This window comes from Oryzias latipes, chromosome 5 (assembly GCF_053564925.1).
Source record: "Oryzias latipes strain Hd-rR chromosome 5, Olatipes_Hd-rR_3.1".
Taxonomy (NCBI): Eukaryota; Metazoa; Chordata; class Actinopteri; order Beloniformes; family Adrianichthyidae; genus Oryzias; species Oryzias latipes.
The window spans coordinates 34,121,346-34,145,878 of record NC_136241.1 but is presented as its reverse complement, the minus strand read 5'-3'; the positions used below and the strand labels follow the sequence as shown (position 1 = coordinate 34,145,878).

Below are 24,533 nucleotides of genomic sequence, written 5' to 3'. Positions count from 1 at the left end.
AGGCAAACTTCGCTCCTCTGGAGATGTTTGCACAAAACATCCTCATGAGGAAATTCTGTGCTTTGCTTCAGGATTTATTAGTTTGTCTCCAAATCCAAAATAAGAGTTAAAAAGAAATCAACAAGAAAAATCCACATTCCTGCTTATATTCTTTTTATCAACAATACATTTAGTTCCCAGCCAGAAATATTCTTTTAATGTTTGACGGATTTATTCTGCAATTTTCACATTTCCCTTTTTAAAATTAGATAAATATAAAATAGTTTTATTTTATATTTTAACATTTAACTAATTACACTTCTTATTATTTTTGAACAATTTATCATAATTAAAGCAATTTACTGGTAGTTCTGTACAAACTCAGTACACTTTATATTGATCTGTTTTATACATTTAAATTGTCTGTAAAATTACATTTTTTGGTCTTTTTATCTTTTTATCTGTTTGTTTTTTGCATTTTTAAATGCTAAAATTAATTTTGTGTTTTTAGTACCTTTTAGATCAAATGTTTGCTGTAATGCAAAAGAGTTTTATTTATTTTATTTTGAATTTGACACATTCAGTAAAGGTACTTTGAGCAGAATATTATTTGTTATGTTTTTCTTTGTTTTCATTATTTTAATAATCATATTTTGGTTGTTATTGTAGTCTTTGAATGTGTGTCTGTTTTATTTGTGTTAAATATTAATTGCAAACAAAAGTTAATTTATTTAAATTAAAACCATGAGTGATCTACCTTTTTTCCATTTTCTTTTGAATGTGACATTTCAAATGTTTTAGTTTTTTTTATTTAAGATCTCAGAATAATTCCTGTTAATGAATTCATATTCCATATTTTGATTTTATTTGAAATATTTCTAGAACCTTTTCTGCAGCAGCTGGAAGCTGCTTTTGCTTCAGCGGTCAGACGCTCGGCTGCCGTTCCCTTAATCCTCTGTTTACAGACAGTCTGGCCTTCATGCTTTATTTATCAAATGTAAATTCATTTTCAGCAAAAATGAAGAAAGAAATAATTACAAACATTTTTAATCTCAAGTTAGTCTTGAATTAGAAATGTGTTTGGATGCATCATCAGTTTAAAGCAATTTAAAAGCAATCTTTTAATAAAGTTTTTTTTCTGTGCAAATGATTTTTGTTTAAAATTATTGAAAAGAGAAATAATTTTTACATTTACCTTTCTCATTAACTATGAATTTATTTGGCTTAAATAAGCAGAAAAATAAAGGAGAAGCTCCTCATGGTAGTTTTTTTAATAACAGATCTTTTCTTTTTTTTATTGAGGAGAATCGGGTCGGGCTTTCCATTTTAGAAAATAAACCAAAGACCATTTTACAAATAAAGAAATTGTTACATCATTCACAGGGTTACAGCCCATTTACATTTATACAGAAGTACAGGACCCCCACATCCGTCACAGTGGTCTGTGATGAAGGTCTCACAGGCCGGGGGGGTATGAAGGGCCCCCCCTCCGTCCCAGCAGAGCAGTGAAGGGGGCAGGTGAGTGTGGCTACAAAGATGGAGGAAGAAAGGATCACACAGGAGGAGAGCCATGATTCCACGGCGTTTGGCGGGAAACCCGCGGGCAGCAGCAGCCGCTGCTCATCCATCAGCACACTGGCCAATGGTGCGTTCACAGACCAACTGAGTGGACGGGAAACTTCAGTCCAGTGACAGCAGAGGGCGCTCTAGAGCTGTGTGCTGCAGCTGCTCGCCAGGAGCCATTTTCTGTCCGCCTGGCTCTGACCCTCATGTAAGTGAAGCGGCGTTGGGATGTTTACCCACGCTATCATGTGACTCTGAGACGTCCTTCTGAAGGTGGCAAACGCTGAGGAGGAGGAGGAGGAGGAAGGTTGAGTGCTTCTACAGATGGCAAACATGTCAAACTATCACAACTGCACAGCATCAGAGAAAACACCTCCTCAACTACAACCGGAGAGTTGAATACGACGGGCAGGCTGTGTAAAGTTAGCTGCAAACAACTGCTGTGCAACAAATATTTTCAACTATTTACACGCTCGCCGTCATCGCTCGCCGTCTTCACTCCTCTGGATATGCTCAAAGTGCCTCTGAACTTTGACTTGCAGTTTTTCAGCAGACAATAGTGTTGCTCAAATAAAACTAAATCACAGGAAAAAAATAAAGATTCTTAAGAAGATGCCAAAGCAAAGATTCATAAACCAAAAGTCCGCCATCAGCTGCTCTTCAAACGTCTTTATAGTGACTAGAAAACCCTGTGAAAAATACTCTGTAAGAAGAAAATCCAGCAAAAAGGGAAATATAAACCAATTTCAGCTTCACTCAGTTCAAGCAATGTCAAGGATAATTACTCCACTAATACCTCAAAGCCTTAGCAGCATCTATAGACATGCATTCCAATGAGTTTAATGGGGCTGGCGTGGACAAAAAACAAGAAGAAGAAGAAGAAACCTCTGTGGTGCATACTTAAGACGAACATAGAGGTTTTTATCGCTAAGCTACCGGACTAATGAAGTCTGATCAGCTGTTAAAACGCAGAGAAGCAAACAGAAGATGAGCCACAGGTGAAGAACGACACGAAGCTCCGGCAGCTTTAGAGTCGCCCCCCCCTCCCCCTTCAGCATCATGCAGCACCGCTTTGAAGAGCTTCCAGGGAAACGTTTGCTCTGGTGTGTCATTCTGCAGACACTTTTAAACCCAGGGGAGGACCGGCGAGCACAACCCCACTCTGAATCAAAGTGGGATGATGCAGGAAGTGAGGTCACTTTGGCACTCGACCCATTAACACCTTGAAGGCTCAGGTAGGGTTCTGAGGTTAGGAGAGTGTGGAAGAGAGAAGCAATCTGAGCAAAAATGAAACCGCTGTCCAGACAAAAATGGACAACTGTCCACAGCCGATCAGAGGAGCAGCAGACAGGTGGTGGACAGGCGTGTGTGTGATCAGAGCGCCTGCGACCGGGGCGGGGCCGCCTGCCGGGACCCGACGCGTCTGACTGATGGCTCACAGCTGGACCGCCGTGTCTGCCTGTCGGCTACAGGGGGGAAGCTCAGCGGGGAGCGCCGTGTGGCTGAGCGCTCGCCCCGTTTTTCCTCACAAACCCGGCCAGCAACACGACGACGGCCAAACAAAACCACTCATGTCTGCAGAAACCTGAAACAAAGTGACTTCAGGAGCTGAAAGGAAGAGTTTGCTGGAGTTAGAGACCAGATTCAGTGCAGAAACAAAACCCTTCAGACACAAATCGCAATAATATGAACCTCATATTTGTTTCTTCTTTCAATGGATGTCTCTAAGTTCTACTGATGAGGGTGCAGAAGAAAATGTTTACTAAAAAGTTATGTTAAGTTGGTCAAAGTCGAACTATAAGTCACTGAAGAAAATCGTGTGACGTCCCAAGACTCCAGGAGCTACCGCTTCTCCGTGCACGTGTGTGCAAAGCGTGCACGTTGAACAACGAGAGATCGAGTCTGACGTAAAGAACAGCACCGGCTAGAACCCGGAGATGAGGAGCACGTCACGCCGTCTCCTCCCCCAAACGTGGTTCCTGAATCATCATGGCGTGGAAGGTTCCTGATATGTACAGCACAGGAGTGAGGACAACAAGGTCTATTTGGCAGGTTGTGACTATTTCACTGTGAAAGGTAAAAAAAAAAATGGTGAGAGGAACTCTTCATCACAAAGTGTCCACAATTATAGAAAAATCCTCGCAGTGAGAAAAAGCCCAAACATTTTTCTTCATCTGAGGTGCGTGACGTGAATTTCCAGTCGCACTGACATCAGTCTTTGCAACAAGTTCTCTGATCCACGTGGGGTCCCCCCCCCCTCTTTCCTCCACAGGTCGCCCGGCAGACGCTCAGCGCGAGTCCAAACTGAAAACTGAATCCACGCCACTTTGAGGATGGCGTCCCGACCTTCTTCGTTTCTGCCCTTTTAAAGGGTAACTTTGCTGCTCGGTTCCTCTAGTGTACAACTTCATAGCCTCTCTAAATTGAGATAAACTCCATTCCTTCTCAGTTTGTCTCCTTTTCCTTTAAAATAAAAATAAAAACTTTACAAAATTAGCAGAGCAAACAAAACAAAAACAGTCCAAACATCAAATGGTGGAAGATTTGGGGGAAAACGTTGCTGGTTGTGTCAAAACCTCCTGGTTCTGGTTCTGGAAACGGCAGACTCTGCTACTGTCCAGCTCTTCTGACCACGAGAGTCAGGGGGATGCGTGTGGGGGGGGGGACTGAGGGGGAAAGGGGGGGGGGGGCATCTGGGGCCGGATGGAAGCCCGGTGGGAAGACCAGACACACTGTCACGCCAAAGAGGAAGAGGGGAAAAAAAAAGCATCCTCTCCATCCTCCACACCCAGAGCCCCCCCCCCCCGGACTCTTTTCGGGGTCAAACCTCCACCGACTGGATCTGGTTCATCTGCGCCCGCATCGTCTGGATGCTGTTGAGGATCTTCTTCTGGTGGCCTGCTAGCGTCACACCGACCCTCAGGATGTCCCTGCGGAGCACAGAAACAGACGACCGACTCGTGTCACCGCAGGTTCTGACCGCTCGCTCCCGACCCGGCCATGCGCGGAGCCGCTTTCACACGAGTGTGCAGCGAGGCGGCGGGCGCTCAGTCAGGAACGCTGACTGTGCAGAAAACAACACAAGTCATCGAGAATATTTACAGTTGAGAATCATAGGAGGACGTCGATGAGAAAACTCCGCCATGAAACTCTGTCTGGCTCGTTTCTGAGGCCCGACAGCAACTGTAATCGCACGCTTACGCCAAAAAAAAGTTTCTGTGATTCAAAGTTCTTAGCAGATGTGGTTAACCCCACCCTTCCTACGCAACCCAAAACTGCCAATGACACATTTACAGCATCTCCTTCCTGAGGACGCAGAACGAGGCAGAGGTGCGCCAAAAGAAATAATTAAACGGCGTATCAAGACGGCGGTTTTTTAGATAAATAGTGTTTGCTCAAAGCTGAGCCGTTTTTTTGGCTTTTCTGCACGTAAAAATTCCCTCTTTTAGGTCTGACATGACAGGACACCCTCACAAACACAGTCTGGTTCTTGCTGAACAGCCGCAGACGACCTGCAGCGCATGGGAACACGTCGGTACCACCTCAACCAGAACCAACCAGGAGGAAAGCTCATGTGAGAACAGAACGTTAGACAGAATACAACCCAACTTTACCAACGACAGGAGTGTTTGTGGAAATATGTTTCCAAAGAGATTGAATAAATAAATGAATCCTGAACGTGTGGCATGAATGGCGGTTAGGAAAGGGTTCACATGCAGCTCCAATCAAATTAAGTCAATGCAGTTCTCATTTTTCGGGCTCACGCTGGAGCCACACATAATCACTAAGCAGTGATTGGTCTTTTTTTATGGCAACCAATCAAGAGCGAGCTTGTTAGAAGGCCACACCCCTACCACTTGAAATCTGTCCATCATTTTTAACGTTGGATGTGGGGGCCAGCAGGCTGCAGCTACTTTTATCGAGACGTCTGACAGCAAACACTTTGGACACCCCTGTCAAAAACCGGCCAAAGGTTTGGTGAGATGAAAATGTGTGAGGCCATCCGGCACTCTTGGAACCACTTTTTTAGCCAATTCGAACACGCCCATTCGGTCCACGGGCCGGACTTTGGACATGCCTGGCCTAAGACTTGAATAGATTGAACTACAGAAAAAATGAGAAATGTTTAGAACACGTTACAAAACAAGTTATCAGAGCAAGAATGGTTGTTCTGACCAATAGAATGACTGACTGAGTTTATTTCTCTATAGAATTTATGGGATTTTGGCTTCTTGGAGCCACATCCTGAGTCGTCACTCTGAGGAGAATCGTTGGGTTTTTTGTTTTTCTCACGATTCCTCAACCTGATAATGGAGCAAAGTAAAAGCTCAATCACAGGAAAACTGACACGTTTGATTGTTTTTGAATGTTATTGACCCTTTCAGACTCGGATTCAGCGTGTTGTTGTGGATTTTGTTCGATGGAGTTTCTGATCAGAACCATATTGGACTTCTGTCTTGGATGTACACACACATCTAGAAGACTGTGTGTTTCTTTTTGTATGACCAAATTCATCTCCCTCTGTTATTGTAAATCTTAGCAAAAAAAGAACTGAAGCTTGTGTTTCTGTCAGCCTCAGGTTTGCAGTTCGGAGGAAATATTGTTCAGTGTCTTTCTTAAGTGGGCTGATTTCTGCAGAAGTTCATATGTTGTTGTCGTACCTACGGTAGAAACTATGGATGCCGGTCCTTTCTTTCTGCCTCATGTTTGTCCAACTTACGATCTGATAATTACATCCAGAGTTCGCATCTCCTCTGGCAGCCCACAGGCCATGTCTGGTTCCTGTGTGGCGTTTGGACTGAGACCCAGAAAACACTCTTCCTGTGAAGGTTTTTCTCAATCCCAAGAATGAGGAATCACTAGCACTTACTCCATAGTCATCTGAGAGACCACATCAAACGTAGAAAAGTCCGAATTGGCAAAGTTGTCTTTGTACTGGCCCATCTTGATGGCGTCCAGCCACTCATCCACAGAGCTGAAGGTAGAAAAGTCTGGAATGCTGCGATCCAGGAGGGGGAGATGAACACTGAGGGAACACAAGCAGGATATATTAAACATTTTGATGGTGGAGAATGACAGTTGTGTTATGATAGCCACTCCAGACCACCTGTGTTTGATTTAAAAATGAATTATGCTACATTAAAGAAGAAAAAAAAAATAGACCGAGCCTTCAGGATCCCACAGACCTCATTATGAGCCAATACTTTCCAAACTGATTCCTCACAAAAAGGTATTTTCCCAAATGAAGTGATGGGCTTCAGGGAGCCAAAGTATCCAGTCTATGTCTGTGGAAAATCTGCTCCGTGGCAGTTCGCTCCGCCGCAAGCGGGAACGCAGGCTGGGATGACGGAAATCAGCAAAGAGGCGCTCAAAAGAAACCAACACCCCGAGCTGAAATGCTTGAAAATGTTTTGTTTTGCAAACTGTGCGAGTGCCTCAACCGACAATTTTCCTGAAGCGTTGGTGGGAACGGTTCATTCTATCAAATCAAGAGGCTTTCATTTACATAACCACTCGATGCCAGTGGAAACAAGAAACACGGTGTTTGGCAAATATGAGCCGTGTCATGGATGTCATTGTAGCTGCAGCGTGAAGATCCTGGAAGAAAAAGCGAAGCCTTGGCGCTGACTGAGCTTCAGCGGCTCAAAGATGTTCCTTCTATCAGTTTGAGACGATGCCAAGAACAAAAACAAAAGCTGTCTTTTCATTGTAGAGACCTATCCATGAGCAAACATGATGCAATGAGTCGACGAAAGAAGGAAAGAGCAGAGATCAAGGAGATCAAAATCCCTGTGAGCCGCCTCCGTCACTCACCCCGAAGACAGAGGAGTCATGGCCTTCAGGGTGTTGGGGTTGCGGATCATCTTGTCGAGGTTGTTTACGATCTGGCTGAACTTGGGCCGGTTGTTGCGGTCCTTTTGCCAGCAGTCCAGCATCAGCTGGTGCAGCGCACTGGGACAGTCCATTGGCGGGGGGAGCCGGTAGTCCTGCTCTATGGCGTTGATGACCTGCAGGGGGAGACACAGATTTCTAAAGAGGCTCTACGAAGAGGAGTTTATTTGACGGAGAGGAAAGAGTACAGAAACAAGAATTGGAGCCATTTTTTTTGAAATAGCACAACATCACTAAAATACTACAAAGTATTTACTACAAACTGTACTCTCAGGCACAAACCACAACTTTTAGTACTCATGGAAAATAGTTTATGATGCAACGCATTTAGCATGTTCTATATAATTAACTGGTCATGATGGGACAAGCCTTCTCCTCTGCTACTGCATTTTCTTAGATTAACCTAAAGCTGTAGATGAGTTTTGGTCCCAAACACACACCGTGTGTACGCAGCGTCACAAGCTTTTAATCAGCAGCCTCTCATTGCAAAAGTGCTTCAGTCAGTTACGTGTTTAAGCTTCAACTTATCTAAAGTCTTCCTGACACAATGAGCTGCTTTTTTCTCTAAACAAACACCTGCAACAAGCCGCCTTTCCAGGAAAACGCCCTGCTTGGCTCTACACCTTCTGAGCTTCTGCTTGTGTTGGATTTTAAAACTGAGTTCATGGGGATCCTTAAAGAACTGCTTTTGACATTGATCTTCAAAACATTTTGGTCATACGGTTTTCAAATTTGGCCAAAATTCAGGAGGAAAAAAAACAAAAATCTACAGGACCACGTCAAGAAAACCAGTTATTTATGAGAGTCATCATGACTGTTGGAGACCAGACCCTGGAATAACATAAAAGTGTCTTGTAGTCCTTGGACAGATGAGGGTAAATGTAATTAAATTCTATTAAGAAATACTTGATCATGTAGATTTACTTATTCATTTTTTTCTTGATAAATTGTCAATAGGTGCATTTAAAAATGCATCACCATATTTTAATTTAATTGATTTTTCATTATTCTGTAATGTATTTATTAATTTTTATGTTAAATATATTTTTGCCTTTTTTTGTTACTACTTTGTGTATTTAATACTATTTTGTGTGTCTTAGTGAGAATTTCTAGTTTTGTGTGTCTGAATATCAGGAAACAAGATCAGTCATGTTGAATAAAGTAAATAACAAAGGTTATCCAGACCCCGCCCACCAATGAACAGATGCTACCATACGGTTTCTGTTTTGGGATGAATATTTTTAACCTTAAAAAATTGTCATTATAGCTTGGCCCCCCCGATCAACCCCTCTGGAGCCGGATCTGATGAAGAACATCATCTCTGCTGTGATAAACAGGAAATTCTGTTTGTAAACTGACGACTTGAAGCAGCAAAGACGAAGCAAGTAACGAAAAAATAAAAAAATAAAGGTAAAGTTGTGAAAAAACTCAGTTTTTCCTCACACAAAAAAACAGCTTTTGTCATATTTTAGTACATCTTTAATCTCTTTCTCCAAAAAAACACATTTTTCCGAATCCTGACACCACAAAAAGGCGGAGCACCACCGGCAGAGAGGAACGGCCTAAAAGATACTTGCAGCCCCCTCCTCATTATTAGGATCATTACAGAAGCACCATTCAGAACAAGATTAATCTCATTCACAAGGCCTCCAAACGCGGACCCCGATGGAGCAGAAACGCTATTTGCAGCTGCTAATATGATAACTGTTGAGGTCCTCAGTCCCTCTTAGCACATTAGTGTTTCTTACTTTCAATTTGAAACTATTTTCATTATCTCTCCACCCATAATTTGCTCTCTCCTCCACTGCCCAGAGGGAGACGGAAAATGGAGACTCCAGTCAAGAGCAGAAATTGAGCTCTGCTGCGCATTTCAAATGATCTGATTATGTCTCTGTGGTGTCTTCGCTGGAATTTTCATATTAAGCCATGTGTTTTATATCAGGGAAGGCAGATACCGATGAAAAAATGTGTCTGTCTGGGGCCTCTGAGGCTGCCAGAAAGACTGTGTGTGAATTTTGTTGGTGAAGGGTTAGGGTTAAAAAACCCTATAATACGTACATCTTGGTTGGTCATGTCCCAGTAAGGCCTCTCTCCGTACGACATGACTTCCCACATGACGATCCCGTAGCTCCACACATCGCTGGCAGAGGTGAACTTCCTGTACTGGATGGCCTCGGGGGCAGTCCATCGGATAGGGATCTTCCCCCCCTGTGAACACAAGAGGCATAATCTAAGCGGAGATTTGAAATCTGACCGTCGCGGTGTCCCGGATTTACAGAGAGAGACGCGGTTCCTGCAACAATCCTGAGAGTAACCCAAACTGGCAAACGGACATGGCGAAACCCAGAGGAGGACTCTGTGCCTCATAAACTTTAGTAGTGGAAAGACGAGTGGACTGGAGAAAAGATAGTATTTGTCTTGTCAGACAGAGGGAGCAGATTGGGAGCACACAGCTGTGTAATCTTCTGGCAGTAACAGATGAGCCGAATCTTTTTGGATGGAGGGACGCGCCCCTCCACAAACATTTCAGCCTTCCAAGAAAACTGATTGGCTTCAGAGCAGGAGGTGAGATTCAAATATTTCCTACCAGAGCACTTGTGTAAGTGGGGTCGGATGTATCGTCCTCCAAGAAGCGGGAGAGGCCGAAGTCTGACACTTTGCAAACGAGGTTGCTATTGACCAGGATGTTCCGGGCCGCGAGGTCGCGGTGCACGTAATTCATGTCGGCGAGATACTTCATGCCTGAGGCGATGCCTCGCAGCATTCCGACCAGCTGGATCACCGTGAACTGCCCGTCATTTTGCTGAAAAAACAAACAATGTGATAATTAATAGAGGTCCTCTAACACTTTGGGTCACCTGACATTTATTGGAAGCATGAAGGGGAGCCCAGTTTAAATTAAGAATCAAAACATCGGATTTCAACCACTCTGAAATCATCTAACTTCTTTTAACATATAAAGCATCTGGAAATAAAATCCCAGAGAATTCATTTTATACATTCTCTGCATCACAAAAGTGTCTTTGTAGATGAAGTTGGAGTTGGTTGATCCAAAGGATGTTTTTGCTGCTTATCAGAGTAGCCTTCAGTTGTCTGATGAGCAGCCAAACCCCGATGACGTCAAGTCTTCACAAACATACATTTAAATGCTAATTACACCTGCCTCCACCCCCACTCCCATCTCCTAGCTGCAGCTGCTCATGCCCCTTAGTCTTGACTTTAAGGGTTCATTCATGGTAGCATGTAGGTTTATGTCTGCATTAACTCCAGCTTGATTTATGTCTTTGGATGGAGATCTCCCTCTGGATGGGACTTTTACCATTGGAGACATTTGCACCAGATGACTTTCTATTGCTCTGTTAAAGGCTGCTCAATGCTTAAGGCACTAATGGTTTTTAATTGTGGCTTTAGCTGAGGGTGTAGTATGCTAAAACTGACGTCACCGAGCACTAAAATTTAATGCAGAGAAACCTCTACCACCAGGAGGACTGGTCACTAGCTGTGTTTCCAAATTCAATGATCCATGCTAGTCCAAAAGCATTGAGGGGCTTCAAGATCTTCTTCAGGTCATGGTGGGCCGCTCTCTACACGTGGGAGGGGTTACGGATGAAGCCATTTTAGGAAATGGTTGTTGGTGACTTTCTAGAGGATCTGTGGATTCGACAACTCCACATGACACACTCAACATTTGATGAGCTGTGTGACGCTGTGGAACCTCTGGCTCGCCAGTGATATCCGGTGGTTGGTCATGTGACTCATTTAATTAGAAAAAAAAGCGTTTTTCAAAATATGTAACTTTTTTATCGAGTTTTTTATCCGAAATTGTCATGTTTCCATTTGGCAAATTTACTATCACAACTCCAATTTGCACAGTTTCACTGTCAATGGGATTAGCATAGTCAAGCTACTGTTGTCTCAGACTGCCTAGAATCAATACAGCTGCATCAGTTCAGAACAAAACATTAAAGGGCTGTTATCTCACATACTAATAATAGATTTGGGGCATTCTATTTATGCGGTGTTTAGTTTTCCTAGAATTATGCACATTAAACAATCTTTATTCACACATTTGAGCTCGCTATGTCTCACCAGAATAAAACGAAAGAAACAAGAATAAACAATAAACTAGAATTGTAATGAATACGTTTAAGACTGCTACTGAGTAGCAGCTACACTATAAAATATAAATGTGTGTTCCAAGTAAAGTATCATCCCACAGTTTGTACAAAACACGACTAAAGCCTTCATCCCAACTGTAATTACGGCTGGATACGGGCTAGGAGCCAGTACTCACACCTTACTAGCGACTAAGGACACTGTACCACAGCATCACCTATACGTCATAAATGCAGCATCCATTGGCCTTACAAATATTTCACGATACATCCCCACACTCACGAACACAGTACTTTCCACTCCATGTCCCTTCGGTGGTCGTACGGGCCTCAAATGGACTGCAGAGGCAGCCGTTCCTCTCTACGACCCTCCACGGCCCCAGACAGTCCAAAAAACCCGCAGCATCCCCCGTTTGAGTGCATGTGACAAAGGCTCAAGCAGGTTAAAGTTACCCACAGTATTCACATGTGTTTTAAAAAAGCAAATGGAGGCCATTGAGGAGTCTGGTTGGTTTGTATGACACTGCGTCAGTCTGTTCCTGTGAGACGGTGGTTAGAACGCCGTAGCTCCCAGGTGGAAATGTTCAACCTTTCTATTAGATATAAAAACACCATATGGACATGTTAACAAGGTCAAAAGTCTGATTTTCACCGGAGGCGCCCTTTTAGTACCCAACTGCCAGCCAGATGTCGTTTTTTTATTGCTAGTTAGGCTTTTGTTTACTGTGGACCCAATACTTTTTTTTAATCGTCCTTTTAATGTGAGATCCTTAAAATAACTACTTACAATATTACTGGGAAAAAAAACAATTTGATTCACTAGGTCAAACAGTGAAACGCAAAAGAACAGGAGTCTCTGTTTTAGGAAACGTCTCTGCAGGACACATATGCTGTAGTTTTGAGTTAAGCTCCACTGGGCTGGTTCTGACGGTCCGTCTACAGCTGTTCCTGTCACCGGTTTGATGACGGCTTAACCCCATGCATGGGGAGTGTCTGGAGCAGTGCTGCAGCTGTGCCTCCAACTGTGCACACCTGCACTCTCCCCACCACCCACAACGATGCCAGGAACTCAAGGGACTGCCGGTAATGGTGCATGGGAGCACAAGGCTGAGGGTGGAGGGGCATGAAGGCTACCAGGGGAAGCTGGGGTGGGTCAGGTGAGGAAGCACCGCCACATTCCTCCAACATACTTCTCCCCGAGTTGCTTTGGTTGCATGAGCCGATGCTTCTCCTTGCGTGACGCTGCCTCTTTGTGGTTAACCACGATGCATTATTTATGAAACCTCTGCAACCAATACACGGCAGAATCGACTGTTTGCAAGTAATCTAATTGGAAAATATTTGTTTTATGTCTTTCAGATCAAGTTAACTGGAAAATTTATGAGCAGCGAGAGTAAAGGTTTGAAGTGAAATGTATGTCTGACATGCATTAGCTCTGCTTGATCAGCCTAAAGTTGCTTCCAGAGACCTTTAAATGTTCTGTTCCTAATCCATCTACTGCTAAAAAACAAAAGACAATCTTTCAGGAGCTGCATCAGCCCATTAAGAACAAAATATATCCCGGTTTCCCCAAAAGACGCAACCCCAAACCAAATCCCAGTGTCAGAAACAAAACTGTAAACTAAAAAAAATGCCAGAAAGAAGGGCGTACATCAGAAAATGCTTACTAAACATCATCCTGATGGCAGCCTGCATGTCGGTTTTAAAATGGTTTACGGCGCCCTGAAGGAGAAGGTCTGCACTGAACCGTGTAACACTTCAGGCTGTTCACCGCGTGGATACAGGCAGGCGCTATCCACCTTCAGTCCAATACATGTCAGTCTCACAAGACGGACCAGCAGTAAAGAGGTTTTCACAGCGTTGGCTGCCATAAGGAGCATCAAAGAAAACTGAAACTTGTGGTCCAATTCTCACAGCATCTCATCCATAAAACCTTTTTATCTCCATATGGTACTTCCTGGTCCCGAGGTAGAGCCTTAAGACGATACTCTTCAGGAAGTGCCAAAGGGACGATGTCTATAAATACTTTTCTCCCTGAAGAACATCGTCCTAAGACTCTACATCGAGAAAACGTCCGATTTAAGACGCCTGGTACTGATGAACAGTTTACGTGATTTATAAACAATTTAAATATCTTTATTTTTTAACTAATAAGTTAGTTGGATTTTTGGTCACCACAAATGGTCTCCCACCTTCATGTCGCAGCAGTGACATCATAACCAAGAGACAATGCAGTATAATGATTTTATGTTTTATATCACATTTAGGGGTGTGTACATGAAGCTAAAGTGTGACAACTCTTTCCATATACCATGAAATGTCATGTCAATGTCATGGAACGCTTCAGAAAACGTGGGAATACACGAGGAGCCTCAGTACGCAGTGGGTCATTTGCTGAATCACTGTGACTCAATATAAATTTATGTGACCACGTGACATATTTTTAACAGTAATTCACCAGGAAAAGATTTTATTTAAAAGAAAAACAAATCGTGTTCACAGGAGTCATGTCAAATGTAAAACGAAATGTTGTGGTCATTATTTTTTGCTAAGTTTCATTTTGACGGTTATCCTTCCCCATATCGACGCACATTAGTGCAGGTGCAATGCATTGTAAAAGGAAACTGTACAAAAATGATATTGTTTTTACTGTCACTTTTCTTACGGAGAAAAGTCAAAGCCAGCACTTTAGCATTAAAACAGCTCAAAAACAGGCTTCTGTTGTCTTAACATCGCATGACACGTGAGCTTCTATTGTCTGAATGTGATCAGAAAGCCAGTTTCACGTTTAAACATCCTATTTTCCTTTAAACCTTCAAAGGGTCTAAATTATTTATGCTGGTTGTAAAGATGAGGGCATATAATAACCTTTTCTGGCAGGATCGGGAAATTTAAAAATTCAGTGAAATCATAAGAGGTGAATAATTCTTGTCAGGAAGCAGAAGAAAGAATAATGGGAAGATATAATGAGAAATGAAGCATATTCTGCAAAAGGACAGACTTCAAAGCCCAGAGAAAAGGAAAACTGTGAGGCACAGATAAGCAGAGGCAGTTTAGAACACAACAAAACATACATTTATTTATTTATTAATAATAATAAAACTTATTTTTTATAGGAGATTCAAGATAAGAATCACAAAGTGCTTCACAGTAAAACAAAGAGACTGATGTATTGTTTGTGTAAACGTTAACTTTTTGAAAAGCAGACGTACTGTCCTCAGTGACATTAGATGCCTGGGTGGTCGTCCTCCCTAACAGAATCATGGTAAAGTCATCGTAGTGGCGTGATCCTTCAGGCTCAGCGAAGCACTGAACTGCAAATGTGACACTTCAGAGCAGCTCCCAACGTCTGCCTGTGGCTTTAAGCTGCTTCATAAACTGTCGATCTGACATCAGATGCAGCATACAGATGGTTTTTTTATCATTTTATTTTTTATCTACCAGTGCTGTCTTCCCTTAAGCCCCTCTCAGATGAAAATTGGTGTTTTTAACATCTTTGGGCTTTTTATTTTTTATGACGGAGGACATGTATGAGAAAATAAAGCTCAGAAATTGAATTTCGGAGAACTTTTTCCAGAGTACAAGTCGCGTTGTTTTTCATAGTTTGCCCTGCCTTATACTCATAAGCAACTTATTTGTGATTTTTTTATTTTAAACAGTCTCATATATTTGTTATTTTCCCACTAACAACCACTAGAGGGCGCTGTAGGTGCAAATATCCATATTTGCTCTTGACAGCAACACAGAAGAAGAAGTGCCGTTAGAAAAACCAACATGGAATCTGACTGTTCTCCTCCTATGTTTCTTATTTGCATTAAGACATTCTTCTTCTTTTTGTCATTTTGTTGCACCACTAACGTTAGGTTGGGGTCGGGAGGGGCTGTAAGCCAGCGGGAGAGCATGTAAAGCTGTTATGGGTGATGGGAAGTAGAGGTGGGATTGCTAAACGGTTCTGTCCACAAGTTACAGGTGAATTTTTAATGAACTTCTGCCGCTCTGCAGAAACTATGTTCTAGAAAATAACAGTTTTTTTATTTTTTATTTTAGCTAAAGGCACTAAAATCACAATTTAAACTGGGAAGACGTTGAAAATAGGTCAGTAAATGATCGGAGTGGGGCTTTAGATGCATCCAATCATAAAACTGTTATCTTGTAAACTTGTAATTCAATTCAATTTTGTTTTGTTTGCAATTCTACATTTTATGTAGCATTTATTTTATTTTTTAATATCTTGTTCTTTTATTTGCACAAGATCATTGCAACTTTATGTTAATATTATTAGTTTTGGATAAAAATATTTAGAAATAAAGCTTCTTACTCTGAGGAAAGTGTCCAGAGATCCGTTCTCCATGAACTCAGTGATGATCATGACAGGACTGCTCTTGGTGACCACGCCCTCCAGGTGAATGACGTTAGGATGGTCAAATTGCCCCATGATGCTGGCTTCACTCAGGAAGTCCCGCCTTTGCTTTTCGGTGTAGCCAGACTTCAGGGTTTTAATGGCTACAAACATCTCCCTTTTACCCGGAAGCTTTAGGTTTCCGCTGCACACTTCGCCAAACTCTCCTGGTGACATTAAAAGAAAAAGAAAACTTTACCCAGTTCAGTCTGAACCCCTTCTGTTTTTTTCAGTGAGTTGGCTCTGTTACCTGCACCGATGACCTGCTCAATCTTCACGCATGATATGTCGATCTCCTTGGCGAACTCCCTCACAGCCTCGTTGGGGTCCTCATACGTGAATGGATCGATGTAAATCTTCATTCCTGGAGTCACTTGTAAGACAGGATGAAACCTCTATAATATTTCATTATATCTCAAATGCAGCAACAATCCATTCTTCCCACATTCCTGTACAACTGTGGGATTTCTGCGTATGACACGGGAGCTCTGAAGGTCGGGAGATGGAGGAGGGGCATGTAATTATAAATAAGTCTCAACAAGCGCCTCTTGGCTACTGTGCACTGCTGTGCAGTCAGCAAGGACATGGCAGCTCCTCTTAGTGGAGATTCGCTGGGTTAATATACACATCATCTCTGGTGAGCCACAGAGCCATTAACACTCAGGAGAGAAGCCCAGGTCCTATATCAGCGCCGCTCAGCTCCGTTCCCAGTAATAAATTGGCTGTCCTAAGCCCCGATGCCAGGTAAATTAGCTTAAGGTGGCCTTTAAGTGTTCAAGGACTTGGGAGTCCTGAGTTTTAAATCCGATTATTCTGCTCATACCTCCACTTTCGACCCGAGGCTAGGTGAACGGAGGCTAAACTCATGCCGGGGTTTCGGCTGTGCTGGAAGGACGTGCACACAGCGCCAAACCTGGCATGCCACACCGACAACAGATGGAAAGCATCTTTCCACGCGAAACCCCCCATTAACAAATCCTACAATCTCCTCTCAAGCTGAAAAACTATGCAGCAGACCACCAAAACAGCAAAGGCAGAAGCCTGAACTATGACAGACTTTTCTGGCTGCTGAGAGGACCTGGAAGTATCTATGGCCTCAGTCAGGTACCTCCGTATGGGTCAACGACCGTACAGATGCTGGTTTTGGGTTGTCCAGCTCTGTAGAGGGTTGTAGATAGGAATGGTTGCATCGTTAGAGGAGTGTGGCTGTGTCTTGTTGTTCCCCTAATGCTCGTACAGCCACTTCAAGAAAGGTCATTAGAATGGAATGTACCATTTTCCTGCACGTGGTCAGTGTATCGTGAAGTATTTGTAAAGATACCAGAAGTTACACACACTTATGACATACGGCTGACATAGCGACACATAAAATATTTCACGATACACTTACCACAGGCAGTGACAATGGTCCGATCCATTTTCATGATCTCCGTCGAGGTGGCCATACAAGCTTAAGGGGAACTGCAAGACACACCTGCAATCCCCTTAAGATGCAGCCGGTCCTACGACCCTCCACGGACCCGGACAACCAAAAACCCCTTACTTACCCCAACACGTTGCATACGTGTTCACTACGACCAGTCGCCCACAGTATGCTGTTAGAAACAAATGAAGATTTTCTCTTTGCGGGTTCCCCAAGCGGCCTATGACTTTGATATTTAGTGCGAGCCACCTGTGTGCCCCGTACAGGTTTGACCGTTATTTGGCCGCAGACAGCCTAAATCTGCCCGTAAGGGCAGTTAAACTAAGATGTTCACTGGAAGAGACTTTCCTTAACCTATTATTGGACATATTGTTTAACAGTCTTGGTTTTTCTATCTTCTCTTACGTTTCAAAGTAATTTACAGAACCACAGGCAAGAAAAAGTTGTAATTTAAAAAAACAAACGAGCCAAACAGGTTCGTTAACTTCCTTTGCAGACGGAACTGGGCCTTTAGTCAGGGTGAAGACAGACCAGCATCAGTGTTTCAGACCGAGCCGGGATGTCATTCCGTCTCAGCTCTGTCTCCCAGCAAAATCGCAGCACTGTTGTCGTTTGAACTTTAAAAAGCATCAGGTAATTTTGTCTTTTGGTCATATCTTTATAAAATTTCAACAATTAAAAAAAAACAGGATGCTTGCATTTATGTCCCAAAGGCTGTAATGTGGGAGAAAATTGACCTATTTCCAGCACAAAGGATTTAGTTAGCAGTGAAACGTGAGGCGCCTGTTTCCAGCAGTAATTTTGATGTGGTTAAATCCAGGTTCTGGGGGGGTGGTGGCTGAATCAAACAATAGGCAAGATTGCTCCAATGTGTGCGTGTGTGTGTGTGTGTGTGTGGGGGGGGGGGGGGTATGAAGCTGTGCAGGGCCATAGCCAAGGACAGCAGCTCGTACGGTGGTAGTCATGGAGACAGGTGTGCGAGGCTCTGGAGTGGTAACTGATTGCCATGGGGATGACTATGTGACGTGGTTGTCATGGAGACAGGTGTGTCTGATGCAGAAAAAAAAAAAAAACGTGATGAAGAGGAGGGATGCTTTTACTCACTGTGGCCGCTGGTGTAGTGCTGCAGCTTGTCTGTGTACTCTGAATCATGCCTGTCGAAGCCACGCCTCCTGGGGAAAAGACAAAGGGACTCAAGTTCGGGTTCAAAGAGAGGCAGAGGAAAGGGGCGCCAAGAATGAAACACCCCCCAGGTTTACATACACTAAGAATCGGCTATACGACCCGTCTCCGAATGTAGGAACGTGTTTGTTGTTTTTGCTACACTGAAAGAGGCATCCAGCCATAGCATGGAGCATCCCAGACATCTGTGTATTTATCTGAACAGAAGTGTTGCAGCTGCCTTATCGAGCTAAAAACGTTCAGGTTTCTACAGACTGTCATTATTCTTTGTTATTTCAAAGCATAAAATCTATCGAAAAAGAAATTCTGCAAACTAAAAGGTCACACAAGCAGTTGCTAGAGTTGGGGAAACATTTTTCAAATTACTTTTATTTGATGTAAAACAAGAATCTAGCTGTTAGCAGGTACAGCAGATGATGCTCAGTCCTACTCATCATCTGATCTATTTTCAATGGTCTTTTAATTTTGGTTATGCTGTTTTGGCCAAAAGAAAAATAAAAAACGTGTCATTTTCTAGGATATAATTAGGGCCCGAGCACGGAGTGCAAGGACCCTATTGTAATTCGAATGTTTATTATTATTATTATTATTATTCTACCGGAAGAGTCGCCTTTTTGAGGCCTTTAACATACCCCAAAACTCACCAAATTTGGCACACACATCAGGAGTCGCGAAAAATTTCGTATTTTATAGGAGATTGGCATGGGCGCACAAAAACGGCTCGATAGCGCCACCTACAGTGACTTTTGTCCCGACGCCCCGCATACGCTTTAACGTACAAGCTTGATTTTTACAGGGCATGTTCTTCAGATGGAGACTTACAAAAAAGTCTGAAAGGACCCACCTGTCACTCGCACAGGAAGTCTGATATATTGAGGTCAATATGTCATTTTTGCTTCATTTTGGACATTTGCAGGCCTCGCTCTAGAACGAACTCCTCCTAGAGATTTTGGAGTAATGACTTCAAACTTTGGTTGTGTAAACTAAACACATGTCCGATGTTAAATTGCGAAGCTTTTAAGTTTTTATGGATGTTTGTGACCATGGCGGCGCGTCAAAATTGGAGGTCGTTTCGAAAACACGCCATGAAAAGAAAAATGGCCATTACTCAGCCATGCAAAATCCAATCTGATCCAAAATTGATATGCATGATTGTAGTCTGACTCTGAACACATCTGCAGTGAAAAAATCTGGAAAAAGTGTAGCGCCACCTGCTGGCAAGAGGAAATGACATGTTTTACTTGGAGCATCACTACTCCGAGTAGGATGAGCCGACACACCTGAAAATGACATCCACCTGTTGAAAAGCCATTGAAGTTTACTCTGACAAAAAACCATAACTTTCAATGCGGGGGTGTGGTCGTGACAGAGCGGCAAAGTTGGGCATCTCGCTATGCACACAAAAGTTGCTCTCACGTGCACATCCCTTGTCCAATCTCACTGAAATTCAATGGATATGATGAAGCTTCTATTCTGAACCCATGGATATGACAATCTTGGACGAGCTCTATAGCGCCACCTAGTTATTGCATGGGGCACATTCTGCCCTGTATTTTCTCTTTGCTTTGTCCGATGTGCATGAAATTAAAACTGGAGATACTCAGAAGGGTCTTCTCTCATCATGTAAAGTTTCATGGGTGTACACCTGACGGTGCCTGCGTAACAGGAAGTGGTCGATTATGTGCACCCAAATAATAGAAATTTATTATAAATCAGCCGTTTGTCTCAGGAAGCTGAGATTTCAGAATTAGATGCCTTTAATAACCTCCAGCTTTGATATGTAACACTATAGGGTCTACGAGAAACTTCATCACTTGATTTTTTTAATGAAATTTTGGACTGAACAAAGATTTTTAGCATAAATTATGTTTAGGTTATCAGCACCAAGAATTCAACTTTCATAGGCATTTATGTGCTACTGCTTCCTAAAAAAATTCAGAATTATTGAAGTTACAGGTGAACTTTTATTCAACATTTCATCCAAAAAGGTCCGAAAACGTCTTTTTAGGCAAAACTGCAAACACCTATTTTTTTGCATAACTTATCTTTCAAATATCAGCACAAAAAAATTAAAAACGGTAGGGATCTGTGTTTGCTGCCTTCCATATTTTTTTCAGACTTAAAAGTGTAACAGATGATTTATAAAAAATCCTTTTTCATCCAAAAACCTGTGTTAAATCTGTCTAGACTCCAAACAAACATTTTTTTATGGTAACTTATGTTTCAACAATCGACACCAATTTTCACAGACCTATAGCTAAACATGTCCCATAGCTACCTGAATATTTTCATAGATATAAAATGAACTGGTCATTCTAACATCTGGCATTCTAACATCTAACATCTTACATGTCAAAGCCTCTCTCAGCCTGGCTCTGCTGAAGGAGTCGTGTTACAACCCCGCCCCCTCCTGCTGGGACCCCTGCTATGTAAATTAGCAAGCAGTGAACAGAGAGATGAGAAGTAAGAATGGCCATTACTCAGGCATGCATAATCCAAAGACAGCCAGTTAAACACTGAAAGACATATTTTTCGGTATGTCTTTCATACATCTTTAGTATTAAAAACTCTCCAAGATGAATGTGCCTGACTCCACCTGCAGGTGGATCACAGACTTCCTGACGGACAGACAGCAGTATGTAAGGCTGGGGAAGCTCGTCTCAGATACTCGGACCACAAGCACCGGATCCCCCCAGGGCGGTGTCCTTTCACCCCTGTTACTCTCCCTGTACACAAACAGCTGCACAGCTGGTCACCTGTCTGTCAAACTCCTGAAGTTTGCTGACGACACCACACTCATCGGCCTCATCTCTGACGGAGATGAGTCGGCCTACAGGAGTTAAATAGCCAGGCTGGTGTCATAGTGCAGCGCTAACAACCTGGAGCTTAATGCTCTGAAGACAGTGGAGATGACAGTGGACTTGAGGAAGGCCCCAGCCCCCCTCCCCCCTGTCATCCTCTGTGACTCCCCGGTGACCTCTGTGGAGTCCTTCTGCTTCCTGGGAACCATCATCAGCCAGGACCTCAAGTGGGAGCAGAACATCAGCTCCATCACTAAGAAGGTCCAGCAGAGGATGTACTTCCTGAGGCAGCTGAAGAAGTTTCACCTCCCTGAAAAGATGCTGGTAGACTTTTACACCGCCATCATCGAATCCACCCTCACGTCCTCCATCACAGTCTGGTTCGCTGCGGCCACGGCCAGAGACAAGGCCAAGCTGCAACGCGTCATCCACTCAGCAGAGAAGGTGATCGGCTGCCACCTCCCGTCTCTCCAGGAGCTGCACATCTCCAGGACCTGGAGGCGGGCAGCCAGGATTGTAGCCAACCCCTCTCATCCAGGACATAATCTCTTTCGGCCCCTCCCTTCTGGCAAGAGGCTCCGGTCCATCAGGACCAGGACCTCGCGCCACAAGAACAGCTTCTTCCCCACTGCAGCCAGCCTGCTGAACAGAACCCCAACTCCCCCAGGTGACCCCCCCTCCACCCCCCGCCCACCAAAGGACTGTCGGTGCCACTTACAGGCCCCACCATCCCAGCCCATCTGTGCTCCCACTTTAATTCACCTTACTCTACTGTATATAGTGTGTTGTTGTTGTTAACTTAATTTTTAACTTATTCTTAATTGCACTATACACCAAGTCAAATTCCTCGTTTTGTAAAGTGCGCTCTACTGAACCTGGCAATAAAACTTTTTCTGATTCCTGATTCTGATTCTGATTCTATTAATCATTGTTTTTTATTCATTCAAAATGCAATTAAATCAATATTTTATCTTTTTTCTTTTCCTTTTTCTTTTTTTTTTATCTCTTATATCCTTTTTTATAATCAATGTTTGAACTTCTTTTCCTTTCTATTGTCATGGTTTCAGTTTGTTGTCTTTTTTTTCGCTTTAGTTCTTGTTCTGTCTTGTTTGGTTCTGTTTCCTGTTTTATTTTGAAAGGTTTCCTGTCTTGTCATGTTTCTTGAGTTTTACTTCCTTTGGTCCCCATCTGCCCTAATCGTGTTCACCTGTGTCTTGTCTGCCCTGTCTGTATATAAGTCTTGTCTCTGCCTTCCTCCTGTGCTGGTCCATTAACTTCTGCTCATGTTGATCACGTCTTCTTGTCTGGCGTCCATGTCCCTTCCCTTGCCATGCCACAGTAAGTTTTTGTTTTTAGTTTTGTCATCCTGCTCTGCAGCGCTTTTTGTTAGTTAAATAAACCCACTTGCCCTGAACCCGTTTGCCTCCCGTCTCTGCGCCTGGGTCCTACCTGCTCTCGAGCCTCCCCCCCACACGACATCTATACATCCAATGAAATTAAACTACAAATCAACAAACACAACTGATAACAAATGTCTCTAAAAAATGATGTGTATATTTGCAGAACCTTAAAAACACCAAACAAATAACAAATGCTTCCCAATTAAAGCACAAAAAATGGAACACAAAATGTAAAACCCAAGTTAGAAATTGCAATTTGAAAAAGATACTTTTTTCAGCAGCTTTTCAAAATCAATCACCAATTCTACACTTCTGTGGATGAAACAAAGAACTCCAGAACAATGAAGCCATTTCTCTAAGTCTCTCTCACCTTCAGTTTTAAACAAGGTCTGTGAAAATCCACCATACATTGGTCACATGAACTCAGAGACCTGCTAAAAGTGCACAATTGTAAAAGCTCTTTTATATAGACAACTGTTTGTTTGCTTAGAGCTCTAAATATAAAAAAAAATGCTTTTCTATCACCTAGACACAGATGGAGAACCATATCAACTGGATTAATAACAGGGTGGCATGTTTAGACAACATGAAGCTGTCCATCACATTTTTGACCTAAACATGTAAACACATCCTTGGCTCTGCGGTTAGGAAATGGTATTTGGGAATCTCTTTATACCAGGAGCCAGCCTGGCCATTGGAACATCGCCACAGTGCCCATCCAGACTGGGACAGCAACGGGGTCCACTTCAGAGCCGTGAGCTGCTGTGTTTAACTCCAGCTGTCCCAGCAAGGTAGACAACTGCAGCAACATCCACTGACCAAGCTGACAAGCCCTGGCAGAAAAGATCCCCACAAGAAAAACACTGGCTCAGGCAGGCTGGTCAAAAAAAAATAGTTTTGCCATTGTCTTGCAGCTCGCAGATCAAGTGGTTTAGTTTTCCAGTAATGTCAGTCAAGAATGCAAGTTCAGATTCACAATGTTCATATTCACCATATTCAACAGACATCTCCTCCAATAGCACCTTAAAAATCCTGTGCTGTTTTGCTTTGCAGCTGAGGTTGTTTACGATTTTCAGAATAAGAGTCATTATATGTCCAGAGCCAATCACTTCTGCACATAAGGCCTGCTGGTGAATGACGCAGCAGTAATGCAGACATTTTGGAAAGTCTGGGTCAGCTTTACAGTGAGTGATGAAACCTGTTTGTCTATTGATCATAGCAGGAGTCCCTTCTGCAGTCACTGCTACCAGCTTTTCTAATTGTACCTTTTTCTGCACAAAAACTCCTTCACCGTGTTATACATTTCAACTCCTCTTGTAGTTGTCTGTTAGGGCAGATGTGTCAGGAGTTCTTCTCTTGTGGAAACCAAAAGCTATGCTGTACTGTTGCCGTCCACAGACTCATCACACTGGACGTTAACCACCTGCACTTTGCAAGATCCCGGTCCAGCTAATTGGCCAAGTTATCAGACATAGCTGACACTCATCTAGACATTGTAGTGGAAATTGAATGAGTTCTATTGTTCTCATCCTTAGGGACAGTGATAGCAATTATCATCATTGCTTGAATTTTTTTCATGTGATATGCAAAAGTCTTTGTACCTTAAGGCAACAGATTACAGCCCCCCCCCCCCCCCCCCCCCCCCCCCCCCCCCCAGGCTGCTGTCGTATTAACAATAGCTTGGAGCTCCAGAATGGACAAGAAAAAACGACGAGAATGGCTCGAGCAGGGCGTTGCTCACGGGGCGGTCGCTCGTGCCAGGCGGTCGCACGTGCTCGG

At 43.1% G+C, this 24,533-nt stretch overlaps 1 protein-coding gene across 4 annotated transcripts in view; it reads right to left on the bottom strand.

Annotated features, from left to right (window-relative positions):
* Positions 1–1,244: 1,244 nt before the first annotated feature.
* The window catches only part of ephb2b (eph receptor B2b), a 148,135-nt gene continuing 124,846 nt past the window's right edge, over positions 1,245–24,533 (bottom strand). The window contains exons 9-16 of one of the 4 annotated variants that reach the window (XM_023955298.2): positions 18,476–18,540; positions 16,199–16,312; positions 15,868–16,115; positions 10,022–10,237; positions 9,493–9,642; positions 7,357–7,550; positions 6,413–6,568; positions 1,245–4,472 (exon numbers count right to left, since the gene is read on the bottom strand). In XM_023955298.2, coding sequence (XP_023811066.1) covers positions 4,364–4,472; positions 6,413–6,568; positions 7,357–7,550; positions 9,493–9,642; positions 10,022–10,237; positions 15,868–16,115; positions 16,199–16,312; positions 18,476–18,540 — 1,252 coding nt within the window. In that variant the 3' untranslated portion in view covers positions 1,245–4,363. Of the gene's footprint in view, positions 4,473–6,412; positions 6,569–7,356; positions 7,551–9,492; positions 9,643–10,021; positions 10,238–15,867; positions 16,116–16,198; positions 16,322–18,475; positions 18,544–24,533 lie in introns of all 4 variants that reach the window. The other 3 variants (XM_023955295.2, XM_023955297.2, XM_023955296.2) reach the window with 3 other exon arrangements.